The following is a 22501-nucleotide window of genomic DNA, read 5'->3' on the forward strand; positions in this document are numbered from 1 at the left end:
TTATCGTTCACCATTCTCGCTCATCACGTCATTCCTCTGTTCCATAACAACGCCAACATCTCGATTTTTCAGCATGATAATGCCACCTCTCATACAGCTAGAGACACTGTAAATTTTCTTTGGACAAATAACATTGATTTCATTGATGACTGGCCCGCTAAAAGTCCTGATCTCAACCCCATCGAGCATGTCTGGGATAGTCTGGACAGACGATTGAGGCGTCGTCCCAACCCACCCGCTAATGTCAACAAACTTCGTCAAGCGCTCATTCAGGAATGGAACAGTATTCCACAGGCAGAAATCAACACTTTAGTCAATTCTATGCACCTGCGATGCACTGCAGTGATCAATTCAAGAGGTGGTCATACCCGTTATTAATGGGTTTTTTTTTTTTTAACCCCTACCACACTTGGTCAAAATTTCTCCCAGTTTCTGTTAACCTATCGCCATGATTTTTGCACCAAACGATGCATCATGGAACACTCTTTAAACTCATATATAACAATTCCCCTGGTTTGTTTTCATCAAGTTATGTTCAAGCAAAGTTAGCGGAAGTTTATTTTGTTCAGTATATATATATATATATATATATATATATATATATGTAAATATACACACACACACCATTAAAAGTATTCAAATTACCAATTAACGTACAGGTTTAGGTAAGTAAGAGTTGCAGATCTGAAATCTACACATATTTTACATAAGAATCAATGTTGAAACCTTCCTGACTCTCCGACACAGATAAATCGACCTGGCTCCTGTACTATTTCTGCTGGAAGCTGATGATCCCTATCTGGCGCTACTTAACAACAGAGCAACTCCGCTCCAGTGTGCTTTCAGTCCAGCTGAAATATCCATGGGCCGCTGTCTGAGGACAAGAGTTCCAGTCGTCCGTACCTTGCTTATACCAAATTGGTCTAAGCTGTCTGACATAAAGTTGGTAAATGCCATCAAGAAGGAAACCCAGAAAGAAAACTTTGACAGGCGATACAGAGCTACCTCACTTTCTGCTCTGTCACCTGGGGATCCAGTCTGGATGAAACAACCTACTGAGATGGAGGCTGAAGTCGTGAAGCCTATTGGTTCAAGATTCTATATCATAGTCACCATCTGGGCTATCCCACCATCTTATTCTAGTGTCAACCCTGCAGTGCCATCGTCATTGCCAAGCCCTGCAGATGACAACATTGATACAGATGTGGCCCCTGTCCCCATGAAACCCAAAGAGACCATAGAGCTTCTCTGTCTGCTCCATGTGGGACAACGACACGTCCAGAGGGAACAATAGCCAGAAGTGGTCATGTAGTTAAAGCACCCAGAAGACATGACCTTTAAATGTGGATAGCTTTTAACTGCATAGTCACAGTAAATTATAAGTGTTTTAATCAGTTTAAGTAATCATTCAGGTTTTCCCAGTTGAACACTAATGTTAAAGTTGAACTGTTTTAAAGAAAGAACAGTTAGAAATTAGTTTTTCTTTGATGTTTCATTAGTTAACCAGAATTTGGCAAAAGTTGGGGTGTTGCTTGGGAAAGGAGAGAATAGTTTTAAGCTTTATAATTAGAGAAAGGGTATCTAAGATTATTTGCTTACGTCATACAGAGTACATCCGAGGTTCTCACTCCAGGCCTGTAATTGTGGATGCACTGATAAAAGGTACTAACAACAAATGCTTCCTCTTTTATTTTTGGGGCGGGACGTAGCCCAGTGGTAACGCATTCGATTGATGCACAGTCGGTCTGGGATCGATCCCCGTCGGTGGGCCCATTGGGCTATTTCTCGCTCCAGCCAGTGCACCACAACTGGTGTATCAAAGGCTGTGGTATGTGTTATCCTGTCTGTGGGATGGTGCATATAAAAGATCCCTAGCTGCTAATCGAAAAGAGTAGCCCATGAAGTGATGACAGCGGATTTTCTCTCAATATCTGTGTTGTCCATAACCATATGTCCGACGCCATATAACCGTAAATAAAATGTGTTGAGTGCGTTGTTAAAATAAAACATTTCCTTCCTTCTTTCCTTCTTCCTTCCTTCCTTCCTTCCTTCCTTCCTTCCTCTTTTATTGTGTTCATATATGTTGCAAGGACTTAGAACCTAAGCCCAAACGAACATAACATGATAATGAATTGATCAGGACTTGTGTGGTTGACCTGGGACTCCCTGATCATCAACATTTTGGGTCTGCTGGTATCTGTTCTATAGTCTGCAGATCACAGATGGTGAACCATTGAACATATTGGCTACATCACGCTGAATTCTACCAGTTGAAGCATGCCAATAGCTCTAAGGTGTTCTCTAAGTCGGAGACGCCGCATCACTAATTCAAAGACAAACTGCATAACATCCAAAGAACAAAGGTCAATTGATCATAAGAATTAAAGGGGAGGACAAGTCAAATATGAGCCTTGTGTGTTGGAAAGATGCATACAGGGACCACCAACACATACTGACACTTTAAAGGGGAGGACAAGTGAAATATGAGCCTTGTGTGTTGGAAAGATGCATACCGGGACCACCAACACATACTGACACTTTAAAAGGGGAGGACAAGTCAAATATGAGCCTTGTGTGTTGGAAAGATGCATACCGGGACCACCAACACATACTGACACTTTAACAAATGAAAAATCTGTAATTTTACAGATAATAAAAAAACGTGAAACCTTATTCCTGCTAACTGGGTGCATCCATTTTGTTTCATTTTCATTGCATCAGGCAATCTAGTTTGGAAGGAAGTGACGTCAGCTCCTGCCAACTCCTGTATGCACAGTGTAAACAAACAGTAATTTACGACAATGCGCTTCCTTTTGATCAACCAGACTTGTAAAACAGCATAAATAAGTTGATAATATAATAAACTATTTAACTAAATATATTTCAATTTGCATTAACAGAAGAAAATGGGGTTGTAATATTTTTCTCTCTTAAAACATCCAAAGAAAAAATGCATACTATTCAACCTATTGATAGGCTATGTTGGAGCAAAAACTACCACTCACGATACCCAAGTGATAATTTTCCTTTCTTTGGGACTACATAATTGGTCAGTTCTGTGATTTTAGATGGGAAAGTCTACTTAATCAGGTTTTGCAGAATCATTTACAGTAATAAAATATGTCGACTGATAATGTCCATTACCATTTTAGGGATGGCAGGTTATTTTTACCATACCCTGTGATGTTAAATATTTTTTTGTAATTAATTGTCTCGTCTGGTTACCTACCAAATATACACCTACCAATCAGGAATCACAGGTGACGACACCTACACGATAGACCAATTAACTAAACATATTTCAAGTTGCATTAACGGAACAAAATAGGGTTATAGTATTTTTCTATGTTAAATAATCCAAAGGGAAAATATACACTATTAGGCCTATTGATATGCTACGTTGGAGCAAAAACAACAACCTATGATACCCAAGTGATAATTTTCTTTTCTTTGGGACTACATAATTGAATAGTTCTATGGTTTTAGATAGAAAAGTCTACTTAATTGATAGTGTTACAGAACTAGTTACAGTAATAAACGATGTCCATTACCATTTTAGGGGCGACAGGTAATATTACACAATACCGGTATGTATTTTTGTGTCTAAACAGCGTAAATTAATTGGCTCATCTGGTTACCAATCAAATACACACCTGCCAATCAGCAACTAACAGCATAGACCAATTAACTAAGAAAACACTGTGTATCATTTCTGTACGTAGGTTAATGCATGGACAAAACATTGTTAATTAAATAATATATATATATATTGCTGGCTTACTGGGATGTATATTATTACAGAACATTGCAATGTATGACTATTTACCATCCCGCAAAAACCATGAACGTTGTTTCCTAGGCAGTCATTTTTGAAAGCTGATCTCTGTTCCAGTCATTGGCAATGACATTTGCATTTTAAATTCCCCTACTTTTTTTGAAGAGTATACATACTGCATTCAGTCCATTGAAGGACAGTAGCCATTTTCTTTCATTTCTTATTGTTTCATATATATATATTTATCATATAATATCTTACATTTTCAGTGCAATCAAAGTATGTGATATTTTTCAGATCACATACTTAGAGAATTTGATAACTTTGCAAATTAGATGTTCTCAGCACTAGGTTTATTGACATTTAAACAAACGTACTTGGGTGACACTCCATGATTGACGTATGCATTCATAGTCATCAAATAAAAACATTTCAATGGCAATTTGACACTGAAAGCTGTCCAGCGTTCAGAAAACAAATAACGTTAGGCATAACTTTATTTTGATGTAAGGACATTCGAGTTTGACGTCATTTCCATTAAAAAATACACCATGCTACATATTCTTACATCATTTGAATAGCTAGTAATGGCGGACTGGAATTAAAGTTGCGTGTACAGTTTACAAAAACACGTTGTATTAAGCTTGAGCTTATATGATAAAGAGATTATTACTAGAGGCTTGCATAATACAATTTTTATTCCTAATATATGATATTGACGATACCGAAAAACACTGGTAATAACCTCTATATATATATATATATATATATATATATATACGTTTCATCAAAAAGGTTCGGGCAGGATATGGCTCAATCATAGAGCATACAAGGGGCATGGTTAAAATTTGACTTAAAAATTAAAAAATAGGCAGGCCAGTTAAAATAAGTTGTTACTGGCCGTTGTCAGATTTAACTAGCCGTTGAATTATCACATGTTTTTATGCTGTAATACTAGTCAGGCACTATTTAAATTTGGGAATTGTTTTAGGATTCCACCAGAATCGTAAACATGATTTAATGTAAATATTTTCGGATTCTATTATAATCTGTGATTTCTAAGTTTGCAGCCTGCATGAATATCTACTGTCATTACTTAAGATATACTGGTTATATAGTGCACACTGATCTTTTTACTACATGCATTTGTTGTTAAACAGAACTGTAAATTCATTTTGGACCACTTTTTCTTTTCCAGTTCAAATGTGGGAAAGTAACATATGCCTATTTTTTCTGAAATTGATTGTTGACTGACAGCCTAAATTAAAAAACCCATTGTGATCGCCCTTAGCTAATAAAGGTTGCCTCAGGAAATTCTGAATGAAGGGTTTCTGCCTGAGGGTACAGGGTACGGAGGGTAAAATTACTAACTTTAAAATCTTGGAAATTAATGGATATATTTTTATTATAATTATTAGATAGCTTATAGTAAGAGAACTGCTGTTAAATATTGGTGAAATGCTATGTCCAATTTGAAAACATTTCCAAGCCATAATCATGTCATGTCATGTCATGTCATAGGGTTTTTATGTGCATATTCAGAACAAGCTGTTGTAGCGCACGCCTGTCGTGGGCACAAGAGCCAGCCTTGGCCGGCTCCTCCGTCTATGACAGGAAAGGTGGGTGGAGGGGAGAGGAGGGACCTCCTGCACTGGCAGGTGCAAGGGAGCACCAGCAGCCCGATCAAATCGGTAGCAGGCGGGTGGGGGTGGTGGTGGTGCTATGGAATTTGAATGAAGCAGTTAAATACCAAAGAGAAAAGGGTGCGCAATTTTGATTGAGGGAATTTTGCGCAATTTTGAACGGTCGGTCGAAAGGTAACTGGCTGAGCTAATATAGGTTTTGATATTAGTGAATCAAGAGTAGCTCGTTAATTTTAGACCTTTACGATGCTGTGGTGTCTCCCTAGGTTGCCCATAGGGCCCTTATAAAGGGCCTGACCGCTTCTGGTCGAGGCATCACCAAGTACCAAGTTATCACCATAATCACCTTGAAGGGACACTTATGATTGGTTTGTTTTTACTACGTACCCTCAAGTTATTTTCTGGCAGAAAGTCTGGAATGGGATACATGTGGGATCAGTTTACCTCACGTTTTGCACATGGATCACTCAAGTTATCAGAGATATTTAAGAAATAAAGCACTTATTTTGTCATCACTGTTGGTAATTCCGATTGGACTTTTTTCATTTCATTCAGGTTCAAATTCTGGCCTACATTCTGTACAAATCAATTCTGAAATGTAATATACCTTTTTTAAAATTGTATTCTAGTTTGTAATAATAGGATCTTGTTTAGATTTAGTTTTTTTTATTTAAAAACAAACTCCTAGTTACCTTGATACTGTAGTTTAAAAAAAAAATTTACCCTTAAAAGATGTGTATTTGTGTATGTGTGGTGTGAGTGAGTGAATAATGTGACTGTACTTGGTAAAAGGAAGTAAAAGTGGATTTATGTCTGTGCTGCATGATGTGAAGATTTGTCTTCATGACAGAATCAGTGTGACATCCTGCCGTTTTAACTCTTCAGCCTGCTGTGTTATCTCACAACCATGTCACTCATTTCAATCATCTGTACTCAAATACGTGTGCAGGCAGAACAGGCAGAATATGCACATACTAACGTTCATGGCAAAGACTATAAATTATAATGGTAATAAAATAGGAAGGAAGAAAATATTTTATCTAACGATGCACTCAACACATTTTATTTACAGTTATATGGCGTTGGACATATGGTTAAGGACCACAGATATTGAGGGAGGAATCCTGCTATTGCCACTTCATGGATTACTCTTTTCGATTAGCAGTACGGGATCTTTTATATGCACATTCCATAGACAGGATAGCACATACCACGGCATTTGATGTACCAGTCGTGGTGCACTGGCTGGTAATAAAATATCTGCATTACCTGACAGCCCGAACATTAAATAGGCTGTCTCTGTTTCATCATCTTATCTGTGTTTTGTTTTCAGTGGATCTCAAATTAACAGATATTAATCAACGAAACCCCAATAATCCTAATAGAGTTTTATCAATATGTGAAGATTAATTAACATTAATATTTTTTCTGTGAATTTGTGTAATCATCAGCACTAGAGTATCATGTATGAATCCATTTATTTCAGGAGAAACTAAAGCTGGTGACAGTGTTAGGAGCGGGTCTGCTTGTTGGTACAGCGTTAGCAGTGATCATTCCAGAGGGGGTTCATGCCATGTACACATCAGGCTCAGGTCAGTTCCAGTCCACAACAACATTAAAACTCTCAAAGAGTCATGATTCACTCATTTCACATACAGGTCTCATAAATAACCACAAGGAGCCATGTTTCACTCATTTCACATACAGGTCTCATAAATAACCACAAGGAGCCATGTTTCACTCCTTTCACATACAGGTCTCATAAATAACCACAAAGTAATTGATAACACTTATAATTTTTGCATATTTAATTCCAGATTTCTTGGTAAAAAAAAAAATATATAGTAGATATTCATTGTAAAGAGAAATGTTAATTTGTTTTATTTAACAATATCACTATTGGATGTCAAACATTTAGTAATTCTGACATATAATCTTCATTTTTCCATTAGTAGCAAGGAATGTTTAATGTGCACTTTCCTACAGACAGGACAGGTAATACCACCGCCATTGATATACCAGTCACGAGGCACTGGTTGGAACAGAGAAAAAACTATTTTAAAATGGATCCACCAAAGGGATTCGATCCTAACACCTCAGGTGAGCGCTCTACCAACTGAGGTAGATCCTGCCCCATTCATCGGGTAATGTGTGAATCCATTAACCTAGCAGGCAGTTCCCTGTTAATATGGAGAATCCAGGAGGTGCAGTTCACATTGAAACTTACATCATGTTACATTAGGAGAAAAATTAATTAATATTTCTGATTATTATGCAGCTTTAAGACTTGCTGTAAATATAGACCAGTCTTATGGTAAAACAATTTATATCCATTAATCTTATGAAATATGCAGAGAGCATATGTTAAAATACATATAATCCGGCGCAGTAGGGGACATGTATTACTTTAGCAGTACTCCCAGAATACTGGTAAATATGCACATACATGTATGTGTCTGTTGATGAGACTTGCATTTGTTATCATGAGCAAGGCTAACTCTGGGTGAGCAGACGAAGGCCAGAGCTAGCCCTGTAGAGTTTATTGTTTCACTGCAGAGCCACATCAGCACGTTCACCATGATCACAAACTTGGTACCCGAGCTCTCCTGGCTCTAGAGGTACATAAAGACAAACCCGCCGTCGAGTTGGCCGTGGAGTCGCTGGCCCACGGTGACCATGGTGATCATGGTGACCATGGTGACCATGGCAATGATCATCATCACAGTCACGATATGTCAGAGGAACACTCGCGGATCGGGATCAGTCTGGTGACGGGATTCATCTTCATGTTGTTAGTCGACCAGATTGGCGGGGGCCACGCTCACTCGTCCGATGATACAGGTTAGTCATACAGATATTCTAGATCAGAAACCTAACATAAATTAATACATGTCACATGATGGAAATGATTATAAAATTGACTTGAGAGTATACCAGTGCTGTCTGTATGGTTGTGTCAACAAGACATCAAACATGCTAAAGTTTAATATAATTCCTTAAAATATATATATTTTTTTTTTTAGCCTTCAAATCATATTCAAATAATATCTAGCATTTAATATCATATCAAGTTCTGAACTTCATAATTTCCAATAAATTTTTGCAATCTTTTCATGTATCCATTTTTTTCAGACAAACAAAATGAAACCCTACATTTAATTAGCAGTATTGATATTTGATCTCAATTGTCAGGTATTTGATGGTTTGTGTTGTATTATTAAACATACAGTGATTGTCTCGTCTGTTTACAGATATAGAGAGTAGTCAGAGTATACAGAACCGGAACAAGCTAACAGTCACTGTCGGCCTCATAGTACATGCAGCAGGTTTGTAGAACTTGTGTTCCTGTCTCTACAGGGTTCATCATACTTGCTTTCAGATTGAAACTCTTTCACCAATGATGCAATATTTATACATGTATCTTTCGTTATAGTACATTTTGGAGTTTTGGTGTTGTTGATAATGATAAATTATTTAAACGCGCTCTGTCACAGATGGTTGACCTAATTATTGACCCAACAAAGTATTATATGACAATATATACATTTTATCTGTACCTAAAAGTACTTTATTGAACCATCTACATAACCACCATATCACACTTATTATTGATATTTTATAAAAATAATTGAATTATGGGTACGGTCCATAATTCTGAGAAAAATAATGGCTATTTGGAGAGCAGAGGTGTGACGTATTATTTTGAGTCACGTGACGGGTATTTCCTGCATAACCGCAGTACCAAAACGATTTACCAAGCTCGTGTAACGAGAACACTTAACCGTCCTCTGCGACGTAGGGTAAATAGAAAAAACAAAACCAATGAAAATAAGTTATTAAAAATTAATAATAACATGTACTGAATGATATTAAGCTTACACATTAATTTATTTTAGTAACAGAAGCATGTTAAACGTCGACAATCCCGACTAGTTAGGCCTTTGCATCTATAGGTAAATTTAACCGGCCTCGGTGGCGTCGTGGCAGGCCATCGGTCTACAGGCTGGTAGGTACTGGGTTTGGATCCCAGTCAAGGCATGGGATTTTTAATCCAGATACCGACTCCAAACCCTGAGTGAGTGCTCCGCAAGGCTCAATGGGTAGGTGTAAACCACTTGCACTGACCAGTGATCCATAACTGGTTCAACAAAGGCCATGGTTTGTGCTATCCTGCCTGTGGGAAGCGCAAATAAAAGATCCTTTGCTGCTAATCGGAAGAGTAGCCCATGTAGTGGCAACAGCGGGTTTCCTCTCAAAATCTGTGTGGTCCATAACCATGTCTGACGCCATATAACCGTAAATAAAATGTGTTGAGTGCATCGTTAAATAAAACACTTCTTTCTTTCTTTCTATAGGTAAATTTATTGTTAGTCGTACACGAAAAACTCTAAACATCTGGATCACAAACACCGTCATTTTCCACCTGGGTTAAGTGTTACATGTGTTACTATTTCAGCTGATGGGTGGCATTAGGAGCTGGGTTAAGTGTTACATGTGTTACTATTTCAGCTGATGGGTGGCATTAGGAGCTGGATTAAGCGTTACATGTGTTACTATTTCAGCTGGTGGGTGGCATTAGGAGCTGGATTAAGTGTTACATGTGTTACTATTTCAGCTGATGAGTGGCATTAGGAGCTGGATTAAGTGTTACATGTGTTACTATTTCAGCTGATGGGGTGGCTTTAGGAGCTGCTATCACTCTACCAGAAGCTCACATCACATATATTGTTTTCCTTGCAATTATGTTGCATAAAGTAAGTGCTTTCAATAATTTATCTTCAAAATTCTCTTTCAATTCTGGCTGCGGGTTCTTTGCTGTCAGTCATTTGAAGGGTTAAACTCTGATTGGGTGTTCAAATAAAGTCAGAGTTCGACAAATCCGCTAGCCCGACGCCCGTGGCTAGTGGTTTTTAAGTTCAGGCTAGTGAGAAACGCAAAACCACTAGCCCCTGCGGGCTAGTGGTTTCCCCCCTCCTCTCGTCATCGCTCGATCGTGGGTTTTTTGTTTTCTTTCTTTCTTTTTCTCCCGGCTGAAATTTCGTTTAATAAATTTGATTGTGACGTTTGTCATCGAATAATATCAACAACGCAATGAGTATATAATAATAATCCACTTGAGCTAGGTCTGCAAACTGCACTAACATGCTATCTCTACATCGTCACAGTTACAGCATGCATTGTTTACCTTTCCCTTTCAAGTTTCTGGCACAGGAAATAAAGTCTAATGACATGCGTGTTTTGATTGGTTAGACACGTTACGTGGTCGTTAATCTCGCACATGTTTTAGGCTAAGAACTTGGAAATCATCAACGCGATGACAGGTTAATCTCAATCAAGTAAACCCCAGCCATGCTTTGAATTTCAGTGTTTGTTTTATTTACCTATTGTTTTTTAATTTAACACTTCGCTAACATGTGGTTATCGGCAATCAGGAAAACAATTTACTTTAATGGTAACCGCACATGCAACGACTCGGCTTGGCCTATTACGTGTATCGGTTTGGATAAAACGTCATAGCTGCCGATACAAGATAATACCTTTTTTGTTCATCAATTAACAACGGATTAGATGTCGCCGTTATATTCTTTTGATATCGGTCTGACACGGAATAATGCCCTGTATTTGGCATCACCGTTCCTGGCGACACTGTCGTACCCTCATTTAAATTTAATTATTTTGATATTGTTTTTAGATACCAACCAAGAGTTTGCTCAATTAATTTTCCCCGGGGGAGGGGGGGCAAAAACAAAAACGGGACAATGACGATGGATCACACTTGACAAAAGACAAAACGTACGACACGACAAAAAACTGAAAGTTACAACATGATTTAAGTGTTTGTTTTATTTTACTGTTATACTCGTAAATGTGTAATGTTACAAAAATTATATAAAAATCCAGTTATAATTGACCAGGAGTTTGGGCTAGTGCTTTATCTTGGTGGGCTAGTGGTTTTCACAAACCCACTAGCCCTGTGGCTAGTGACTTTTCAAAATATTTGTCATACTCTGATAAAGTGTTGTTGGTATAGTACTAATAGTGCTGTTGGTGAAGGCCTAACTAGTACTGAATTACGGTTTCTCAGTGTAGTACTAATAATATCAGATTAAAATACGTTTTCTCAGTGTAGTAATATCAGATTGAAATAAGTTTTCTCAGTGTAGTACTAATATTATCAGACTGAAATAAAGACAATTTAGTGTACTATTAATATTATCAGATTGAAATATTGAAATAAATTGCTTTTGTTGTGATACCAGTTGAATGAGATTGCAGACCTTCTTGTTAGTTCATTATGAGACATCACAGGTAGCAATGATGATGATGATGATTACCTACTCGTCTCATATTTAGCACCTTGAACCATGTGACATAATTTTTTAAGGTTACCAAATCGTGATGTCATATTTAGTACATAGAAGGTGATTGGTTTCTAATCACCACATCGTCCATTAATATTGCAGGTAACACCAGTGTGTAATATTTCTCACTGAGTGAACACTTGGATAATAATGTTAATAAGCTAGTAGTGTTGCATGGGCTAATCTTTCCCCATAGCAGTGAGAACATCCTACATCCTTTTTAATGCATCTTTCAACAGACACACCCATACATCCTACAGCCTTAGATATCATTATCATACTTTTTAATGCATCTTTCAACAGACCGACCCATACATCCTACAGCCTTAGATATCTGTCATACTTTTAATGCATCTTTCAACAGACCGACCCATACATCCTACAGCCTTAGATATCACTATCATACTTTTTAATGCATCTTTCAACAGACCGACCCATACATCCTACAGCCTTAGATATCACTATCATACTTTTAATGCATCTTTCAACAGACCGACCCATACATCCTACAGCCTTAGATATCACTATCATACTTTTAATGCATCTTTCAACAGACCGACCCATACATCCTACAGCCTTAGATATCTATCATACTTTTAATGCATCTTTCAACAGACCAACCCATACATCCTACAGCCTTAGATATCACTATCATACTTTTAATGCATCTTTCAACAGACCGACCCATACATCCTACAGCCTTAGATATCACTATCATACTTATAATGCATCTTTCAACAGACCGACCCATACATCCTACAGCCTTAGATATCTATCATACTTTTAATGCATCTTTCAACAGACCGACCCATACATCCTACAGCCTTAGATATCTATCATACTTTTAATGCATCTTTCAACAGACCGACCCATACATCCTACAGCCTTAGATATCTGTCATACTTTTAATGCATCTTTCAACAGACACCCATACATCCTACAGCCTTAGATATCTGTCATACTTTTAATGCATCTTTCAACAGACACACCCATACATCCTACAGCCTTAGATATCTGTCATACTTTTTAATGCATCTTTCAACAGACCGACCCATACATCCTACAGCCTTAGATATCACTATCATACTTTTTAATGCATCTTTCAACAGACCGACCCATACATCCTACAGCCTTAGATATCACTATCATACTTTTAATGCATCTTTCAACAGACCGACCCATACATCCTACATCCTTAGATATCTATCATACTTTTAATGCATCTTTCAACAGACCGACCCATACATCCTACAGCCTTAGATATCACTATCATACTTTTAATGCATCTTTCAACAGACCGACCCATACATCCTACAGCCTTAGATATCACTATCATACTTTTTAATGCATCTTTCAACAGACCGACCCATACATCTTACAGCCATAGATATCACTATCATACTTTTAATGCATCTTTCAACATACCGACCCATACATCCTACAGCCTTAGATATCACTATCATACTTTTAATGCATCTTTCAACAGACCGACCCATACATCCTACAGCCTTAGATATCTATCATACTTTTAATGCATGTTTCAACAGAAAAACCCATACATCCTACAGCCTTAGATATCTATCATACTTTTAATGCATCTTTCAACAGACACCCATACATCCTACAGCCTTAGATATCTGTCATACTTTTAATGCATGTTTCAACAGACAAACCCATACATCCTACAGCCTTAGATATTTGTCATACTTTTAATGCATCTTTCAACAGACAAACTCATACAATCTACAGCCTCAGATATGAGTATTGTATAGTACTGGGTGAGTGAGAAATGATTATATCAAGGGCAGTCGACCTTATACAGATTGGGTAGAACCAATTGTGATGAGATTTCCTCTTGCCTACATGTATTTGTGTGTAGTCATCTTCAGACTTTCTGAGGGATGACCAGACGTCAGTGCTGTGTTGTTATATCTCCCACTTCAAGAAACACACTGGTTATACATCACTGTCCAGTGATATATTTCACAGAGATCTTCTAATGATTCGTAATGTTGTACATTTCAGGCACCAGCAGCCTTTGGTCTGGTATCATTTTTACTTCATGCCAGTTTTGATCGAGCTAGGATACGTCGTCATCTACTGGCATTCTCAATGGCAGCTCCTGCCATGGCCATAGTCACCTTCCTTTGTTTAAGTCAGGTAATATTTTATATTTAGTCACCTTCCTTTGTTTAAGTCAGGTAATATTTTATAATTAGCCATGGCCATAGTCACCTTCCTTTGTTTAAGTCAGGTAATATTTTATAATTAGCCATGGCCATAGTCGCCTTTCTTTGTTTAAGTCAGGTAATATTTAGTCACCTTCCTTTGTTTAAGTCAGGTAATATTTTATAATTAGCCATGGCCATAGTCGCCTTTCTTTAAGTCAGGTAATATTTAGTCACCTTCCTTTGTTTAAGTCGAGTAATATTTTATAATTAGCCATGGCCATAGTCTCCTTTCTTTGTTTAATGTGGGTAATATTTTATAATTAGCCATGGCCATAGTCACTTTCCTTTGTTTAAGTCGGGTAATATTTTATAATTAGCCATGGCCATAGTCGCCTTTCTTTGTTTAAGTCGAGTAATATTTTATAATTAGCCATGGCCATAGTCTCCTTTCTTTGTTTAATGCGGGTAATATTTTATAATTAGCCATGGCCATAGTCACCTTCCTTTGTTTAAGTTGGGTAATATTTAGTCACCTTCCTTTGTTTAAGTCAGGTAATATTTTATAATTAGCCATGGCCATGGTCACCTTCCTTTGTTTAAGTCAGGTAATATTTAGTCACCTTCCTTTGTTTAAGTCGGGTAATATTTTATAATTAGCCATGGCCATAGTCACCTTTCTTTGTTTAAGTCGAGTAATATTTTATAATTAGCCATGGCCATAGTCACCTTCCTTTGTTTAAGTCGGGTCATATTTTATAATTAGTCATGACAATAGTGACCTTTACGTGCCAACATTGATGTTCAGCAAAATTACTTGTCGAAAATCAGATTTTCAATTCAAAATTCCAATCAGCCTTTAAGTCTGGTAATATTTTATAATTAGCCATGACAATAGTCACTTTTCTTGGTTCAAGTCAGGCAATATTTTATAATTAGGAACAAGCAGTAGTTGGAGAAAAGGATGTCTGTGGTAAAATAGATCAGCCATATTAAAATATTTTATAACTGACAATTACTGAATGTTATCTGACACTAGTAAGTTTAGTGTCTGTAAATGGAGATTTAGAACTAAATAGGATATTACGACTATGAAATTCAAATTGAACATATAAATACATTAATTTGTACTAATACATTTTTTACCTGACTTGAATGAGTCACCAAACACTTAGTACTGGTATGCACAGTTTACATATGCTAATTGCTATTGTCATGATGCTTTAGTTTTGATTTGTCTTTTTTTTCACAGCAATGTAACCATTAATTACTTATTATAAGTAATAATTTTTTTTATATATATATATATAAAACATGGGGTTTTTTTTTAATGTAGCTTGTTTTGTTTTTCAGCAAAATAAGAAGCAGCTGTTGGACATGCACATGACCGGGATCGCCATGCTGTTCAGCGCGGGGACGTTTCTGTACGTGGCCACCGTGCACGTCCTGCCAGAAGTCTCCATACACCATTCCCATCACACCGCACCCAACGGCACGGTCGTTATCCGCGAACACAAGGGCTTTAAAAAGATTGAACTAGTTGCCCTCGTGCTTGGGTCACTATTGCCAGTTTTACTCGCGATGGGACACAAGCACTGAAGATAGATGGGATAGTAGTACTGAAAGGCATTTTATGTTTTTATCATTTGTGGTGGAATTCATTGTGGTATGAAAGTTGTCTGCTGAGTGTATAATTTTAAATATATTTAATGATTTTGACAGTGCACTGAACATGCCTATATTTAGTAAAAACAAATTAGGTTTCTTTCTGGTTTTCTGGTGTATTCTCTGATGTTTGCTATTTCTGTTATGGACGGGGAAACTGGATGAATTTCAAGCACAATAAAAATTCTGTCCTCATGAAGGAGACTGTCACGTGATAACGGCCTAAGAGACAAGAGTCGGAAGATACTTGCATGCTGGGAGATTTTTACAGATTGGTTCATATTAGAGAGAGAGAGAGACGGTCAGAGACAGAGTTTGTTCATATTAATGTACTGAGACAGTCAGTCAGTGACAGTTCATATTATTATTAACGTACTCAGAGAGACGGTCAGAGATGGAGTTTGTTCATATTAACATACTGAGAGAGACAGCCAGAGACGGAGTTTGTTCATATTAACGTACTGAGAGAGACTGAGTTTGTTCATATTAACATACTGAGAGAGATGGCCAGAGACTGAGTTTGTTCATATTAACTTACTGAGAGAGACTGTCAGAGATGGAGTTTGTTCATATTAACATACTGAGAGAGATGGCCAGAGACTGAGTTTGTTCACATTAACATACTGAGAGAGACTGTCGGAGATGGAGTTTGTTCATATTAACTTACTGAGAGAGATGGCTAGAGACAAGAGTTTGTTCATATTATTGTACTGAGAGAGACGGCCAGAGACAGAGTTTGTTCATATTATTGTACTGAGAGAGACAGCCAGACGAGTGAAGATCCTTGTGTGAACCAGTTTTGGATGTTGAACAACATTTTCTGTTTTAAGAGACAAACGACTATGAACCACATTGTTGGTATGTTGTGGCTTATTGTACGGATACTGTACCTATTACTTACTGTACTGATCATGTACTGACACACTGTACTGGTCATGTACTGACACACTGTACTGATCATGTACTGACACACTGTACTGGTCATGTACTGACACACTGTACTGATCATGTACTGACACACTGTACTGATATATATACTGACACACTGTACTGATATATATACTGACACTGTACTGAGCATGTACTGATCATATACTGACACACTGTACTGATACACTGTACTGATATATATACTGACACTGTACTGAGCATGTACTGATCATATACTGACACACTGTACTGAGCATGTACTGATCATATACTGACACACTGCACTGATCATATACTGACACGCTGTACTGATCTTGTACTGATCATGTATTGACACTACTGATCATATACTGACACTACTGATCATGTACTGACATATATTCTTTGCTTTTTGAAAGTAGAAACATTTGTGTTAACACAATGCCAGCCATGATTGTTGAAAATAGCAGTGCACATATGCTGTTCATTTGTACTGACATTCTTGGTAACTGCAGAAGCACTTTATTAATCACATGCACTTAACTACAGTCAGATATATTTATTTCATAACATTGATAATTCTATAAGATGCATACAAAACACATAAATCAACATTTATCAATAAGCCTCACTAAAGGTACATTACTTATTGATAGTTTGTGAATACATTTCATATATGACCTGTTGAAACAGCAGGGTCAAGTTCAGCCGCACCAAGCAGAAAACGTTCACTAGACTGGTTTATGCACTTCTCATCAGATCAAATGATCACATTGCAGACTAGTCAAATAGTTTGTGAATGTTAGCATCACTCACTGTCACGTAACACTGGCAGATGTAGCCTATGAAAACAATACTGATGTAAACATTGTACTTGTGTTTCATTAGCACAATACTGACTTCTAACAAGTCTACATACAAAGAGAAATTGGATTGGCTAGTCAAATTCATTTAAAGCATTAAAACCAACATTAATTTGTTATCTGTCCTAGACGGTAATAGATACTGGACAGCATACAAACGGATACTGGACAGTAATACAAACAGATACTGGACAGCATACAAACAGATACTGGACAGCATACAAACAGATACTGGACAGTAATACAAACTGGACAGTGAGTTACACATATTGGACATGTACTGGACAGTGAGATTTTAAACACTAAATTCCACATTGGACTGTAATAAACTTGGTGCAGTATGAGAGCTAGTTGTCAGATCTCGATCAAACAGCTTCTGTAATTCACATGGAATTGAATATTGTGCCTGTTATGAACAGATTTCCATGAATGTTTTCAGTTTGTTCAAACACCAGTTTAGTACCAGTGTATCACCACATTGACGACTGGTTCCAAGGTTCGAAACTGCCAGTCGCCAGTTGAATCCAAAGTCCCAAAAAATATTATTTGGGCTATCTTCTTTCTATAACATATGAGCCACTATTAATAATTGCATTGCATATATTTATTCCACATTAAAATCTTGCTCATGGTTCACAAAACTGAACACATCAGCTTACCATAATTTGCCAACATCAATTTATGAATATTGATTTTGTAGACCGGATGTAGTTAGGTTTAGTCTTAATAAAAGAAAGACTCCCTGCAGTTCATATCCATTCAGAACACCTTATTTCAATATGTATGTATCTTTACTATCTAGAAGTGGTTCTTCAAATCAATATTACTTCAATTATTAATTGTTTTTAATAATGAAACATTTTGATTTACTTAAAACAAACCTGAAATATGAATATTTTGTGTTTGGGCTATCTAAAGCAAGTTTGGGCCACTAAAAATGAATATTTAGTGGCCCAGATATTGCGTTTTGGGCCACCATACTTTTGTGACGAGTTTCGAGCCCTGTGGTTCTGGGTTGTGTGTCAGATCTTAACTGTGTAGCTAGTAGGGTGTGTCAGTTCCAGTAAGTCATTTGAACTAGAACCTACTAGTCTTGTATAATAATAATAATAATAATAGTGATATCTGTAAGTTCCTCTAGGTGGTGGGTATTTTAGTAGGTATTTTATAAGGGCAGGTGTATATTGCTCTTCGTTCATTCACTGTCAGTGTTTAACAGTTGCCACAAAGGCCGCTTACTTGCACGACAAAGTATTTGTCTGAGGTGTTGTCCATCTAGGATTGATCCCAGTCAATGGGCCCATTGGGCTATTTCTCGTTCCAGCCAGTGCACCATGACTGGTACATGCTATCCTGCCTGTGCTACTAGTGGAAAAGTGTAACAGGTTTCCTCTAACATGACATGTCAAAAATTACCAAATGTTTGACTTCCAGTAGCCAGTGATGTATAGATCAGTGTGCTCTAGTGGTGTCATTAAACAAAACAAACTTTATCTCAAATACTAGAGCATTCACAAGTGATGTTCATATCTGTTTAGATTGTTTTTGAAGTTTGCTTCAGACTGGCTCTGTTATATGATTCAGACTGGCTTTGTTATATGATTCAGACTGGCTTTGTTATATAATATTGTAACATCTGTACATTGTGTATCGTCACTGTACACATTATTTGTGCATTCATATCCACACAGCTGCATGAACACTTACAGGCCAACATGTCCTAGCGGCCACCTGTAATTAGCAGTCACCTGCCATAAGAAGTCATTTAAATTGGATCACAAATTGCCAAAATACCTTTATTAATTTATTCACTGTAAATAAATGAGATTTATTGTAAATGTCTCTGTAACTAAAATGTTTTTTTAAACAATGACAAGGTGCAGCAAATAAACTGTCTTCACTCCTTTACTGATACTAGCACCCATTCAGTCCGACATCTCTACTGTATATAAATTACGAAATTGTGAAAAAGCTTGCCCTGAATGTACATGTTCAATTATTTCCTTTTCCTTGTCAATATGGGATGCATCAAATTGCCTCTGGGTTGACATTTGTAGATTCAACTACTATGACAATACATCACATCACAGGAATTAAATGAAAAGAGAAAACAAACTTGTGAAAATATGAATTGCAAACGATTAAATTAACTCCTAGCTAGTACTTTTTAGTTAATTTAATTTCATTTTTTAAAAAAGGAAACATGTTTGAATCTGATTTATAGTAAACTATAGAGCAAACATCCCATTAGTTAGCAGTAAAAAGGGTGAAAAAAGAGATCACAAACATTTCAATGACACAAAAGTGGCCGTGTGTATTCAGCAACCAACTGTGTTATGTGGCCGCTTTCGACATCTTCCGCATGTGACTACTTCAGGCAGGTTTGATGGTATGCAATATTATACTCGAGTTCAGTATAGAAATTTAGTAGACTTGCCAAGAATTCAACCCATGCATTTATAGGTTAATACAAACGCCACATATTATAGGGATACATACCGGTACTAGATATTGTAAGGTTACATACTAGATATTTGAAATCCATACATGTTTGTTATATTCCTAATGTGATGTGCCTTTCACTGTTTGTATGGTCAGTACATTTTAATTGTTCTTCATATTTAAGTTTTTAAAACATACTGACAGTCGGTCTGTTGTCAGTAGTTGTCGGAGACTTGTTATTAACGGTTTTATTACAATGCATGATTTTATCTTTTAATTCTCATCTGAGAACAGCATTAGTGACTGATGTATCATTTCACGTAAGTCTGTAAAACTCAACAAAGAGTTGCTTTGAAGGCATTACCATATGTAAAAATCTCATCACCACTAAATGTAATTTTTCATCACTAAATGGATACTAAATATCATGTTTTATTGTTGTCTGGATGTTACGTTTTGTTGTGCATTGTATTTGTAATCGCTACATGGAAGTAGTTTGTGTTTGTTTGTGTGTATGTATATATATATATAATATACTATGATAAAGGTATTTATTACATTTTTGGTCTCGCAGTGGTAAAAGAATGATTGGGTAACTGGTGTAAAAGGAATCTTACCCACCATGGTGGGGTGGGGTGGGGTAACTAACCTTTGACACTCTGGATGAGAATTAACATGGTCGCCAACTGAGCCTCTGATTTCGTTAATTCGGTGAAAATCGAGTTATTTTACCCTCCAAGATAAATGGAACTAAAAGTGAGATAATAAATGCTTCAGTGATGGTGTGATCTGACATTTAAAATTTAAAATGCATCTCGACAGTGACAGTCCAGCTTGTATGTGGGTGTGCATGTGACTGACACTGGATATTGAATGAGATATTGAATGAGAGGGATAAAACACAACAATGAAGTAGATATTTCATGATTTGAAACATAAGCAAGTTGTGATAATAATGTTTTTCTGCTGGTATGAACAAATGTAACGGATCAATAACATTGTGTGTTAGTTGTCCGTCAGTGTTGAGATCTGATAAACCTGGTTTTTAACATTTGTAATCTAACATAATTTAGGCCTCATTCACACCGGATGCACTGTTGCGCATGTGGTGTTGCTACACTAATTAAAATCCACTGCTTGCACCTATTTACATGTTAGCCAATGTTAGGTTATTAGTCCGCTACCTGTCCAACCGAACTGGACTGTAGGTTTCATCTCCATTCTTCTGTCTGTTTGTCTGTACATCTTTATCATGTACTGTTACGGATCAAGTTCGACTATCATGGCGATTTACCCATTTTTCAGCTATGCACCTTGAATTTAGGAGATACAAAAATTTGTTTTCTGCTTGTTGTTTTTTTCACAACGCCTTAATATATTGAGTGAAAATCTTGTGTTTAGCTTTATCACTTACTCTTACAGATCAAGTTTGACTTTCATGGCAAGTTGCCCATTGTTCACAAGAGTTCTGGCCCTTGAATTTAGGAGATAAGAACACTTATTGGGCCCAGTAGGCAACATTTTTTGCTTTAGCAGTACTCTCAGAAAACATATTTTGACTAATAGTCATGTGCAACTAATCTTTAATATTTCACCTTTAACAGTTAGGATAGAGAGCAAAATGTATTAGTAAACCAGTAAGTAAATGGTTTAATTACCCTTGTCAGTAATGCAGCCCCCTACATTCTCAGTGGGGAACATTTCCCACGTGAAATAGATTTTAAAAATTAAAATATATGGGTACATTCCTGAACAGTGAATAGTTATTTTTTAAAACTTGATGAGTTTTAGTCGAATTAATCGACTGCTCACATACATGGAGAATGATTGTATAACTTGAAATCTGTCCCATTGGTTACAAGTTGCAGCTTGTATTGTCATCTGATGTGCAGGACATTGTGTGCCAATTACCTGCCTATTGCTGGGTCCAGTTAGTGATCGGACCTCCTCGTTATTCCAGTCCAGGGCCAGACTCCCTAGGTGGTCATGGATCCGTGGTCGGTTACCTGCCTCTCTCTGGCTTTACAGAGTAACCTAACCTCCAGGCTATTCCAGTCCATGGCCAGTCTAGTTATTAAAGACAGACCGAGGCACGAGATGGTCATGTTTGTGGTCAGACTAGTAATCCAGGACAATTTGCCCTGCACTTCATTGGTCCGACCCAAGTTTTGTTCAACGTCACAGACTAGTAATCCAGGACAACTTGCCCTGCACTTCATTGGTCCGACCCAAGTTTTGTTCAACGTCACAGAACTCTTGAATGTAATCATGTGGGAATCTGTCTAATCATTTGTGGGTGTCCAAAAACAAAACTGATGTACTGAAGGCAGCACTTTTACTGGGGACCTTGACAGTGAAAACATCTTCATTGTTCCAAAATATGCTGCAATGACCATTTTCCATAAACACTGTCATATACTCAATAATTTAATACCGTACTTAAGATTACTAGTCGGCAATGTGTGAGGATATTGGGCCAATATCTCATCTTATATCAGATTGTTAATATTTAAATGTTTTGTGATTTATTTAAGCATGTCATACAAGCGGTTAACTTGAAATGCTGGAGTGAATGGGTGACTGAAATGTATATTTATTGTAAATAAAGTATGTACAGGACTGTTGTAGTTTTTACTTCTTTGCCAATTTGTACAGTGGCCGACACTACCATTTG

General features: G+C 37.1%; 1 protein-coding gene across 1 annotated transcript in view; it reads left to right on the forward strand.

Moving 5' to 3' along the window:
- Positions 1 to 22446, forward strand: part of LOC121371873 (zinc transporter ZIP9-like) — a 28393-nt gene extending 5947 nt beyond the window's left edge. The window contains exons 2-7 of the mRNA XM_041498084.1: positions 6905 to 7010; positions 7975 to 8259; positions 8670 to 8744; positions 10087 to 10172; positions 13806 to 13940; positions 15302 to 22446. Of these exons, the coding sequence (XP_041354018.1) occupies positions 6905 to 7010; positions 7975 to 8259; positions 8670 to 8744; positions 10087 to 10172; positions 13806 to 13940; positions 15302 to 15547 (933 nt within the window). The 3' untranslated portion in view covers positions 15548 to 22446. The remainder of the gene's footprint in view (positions 1 to 6904; positions 7011 to 7974; positions 8260 to 8669; positions 8745 to 10086; positions 10173 to 13805; positions 13941 to 15301) is intronic.
- The last annotated feature ends 55 nt before the right edge of the window (positions 22447 to 22501 follow it).

This window comes from Gigantopelta aegis, chromosome 4, assembly GCF_016097555.1.
Source record: "Gigantopelta aegis isolate Gae_Host chromosome 4, Gae_host_genome, whole genome shotgun sequence".
NCBI lineage: Eukaryota > Metazoa > Mollusca > Gastropoda > Neomphalida > Peltospiridae > Gigantopelta > Gigantopelta aegis.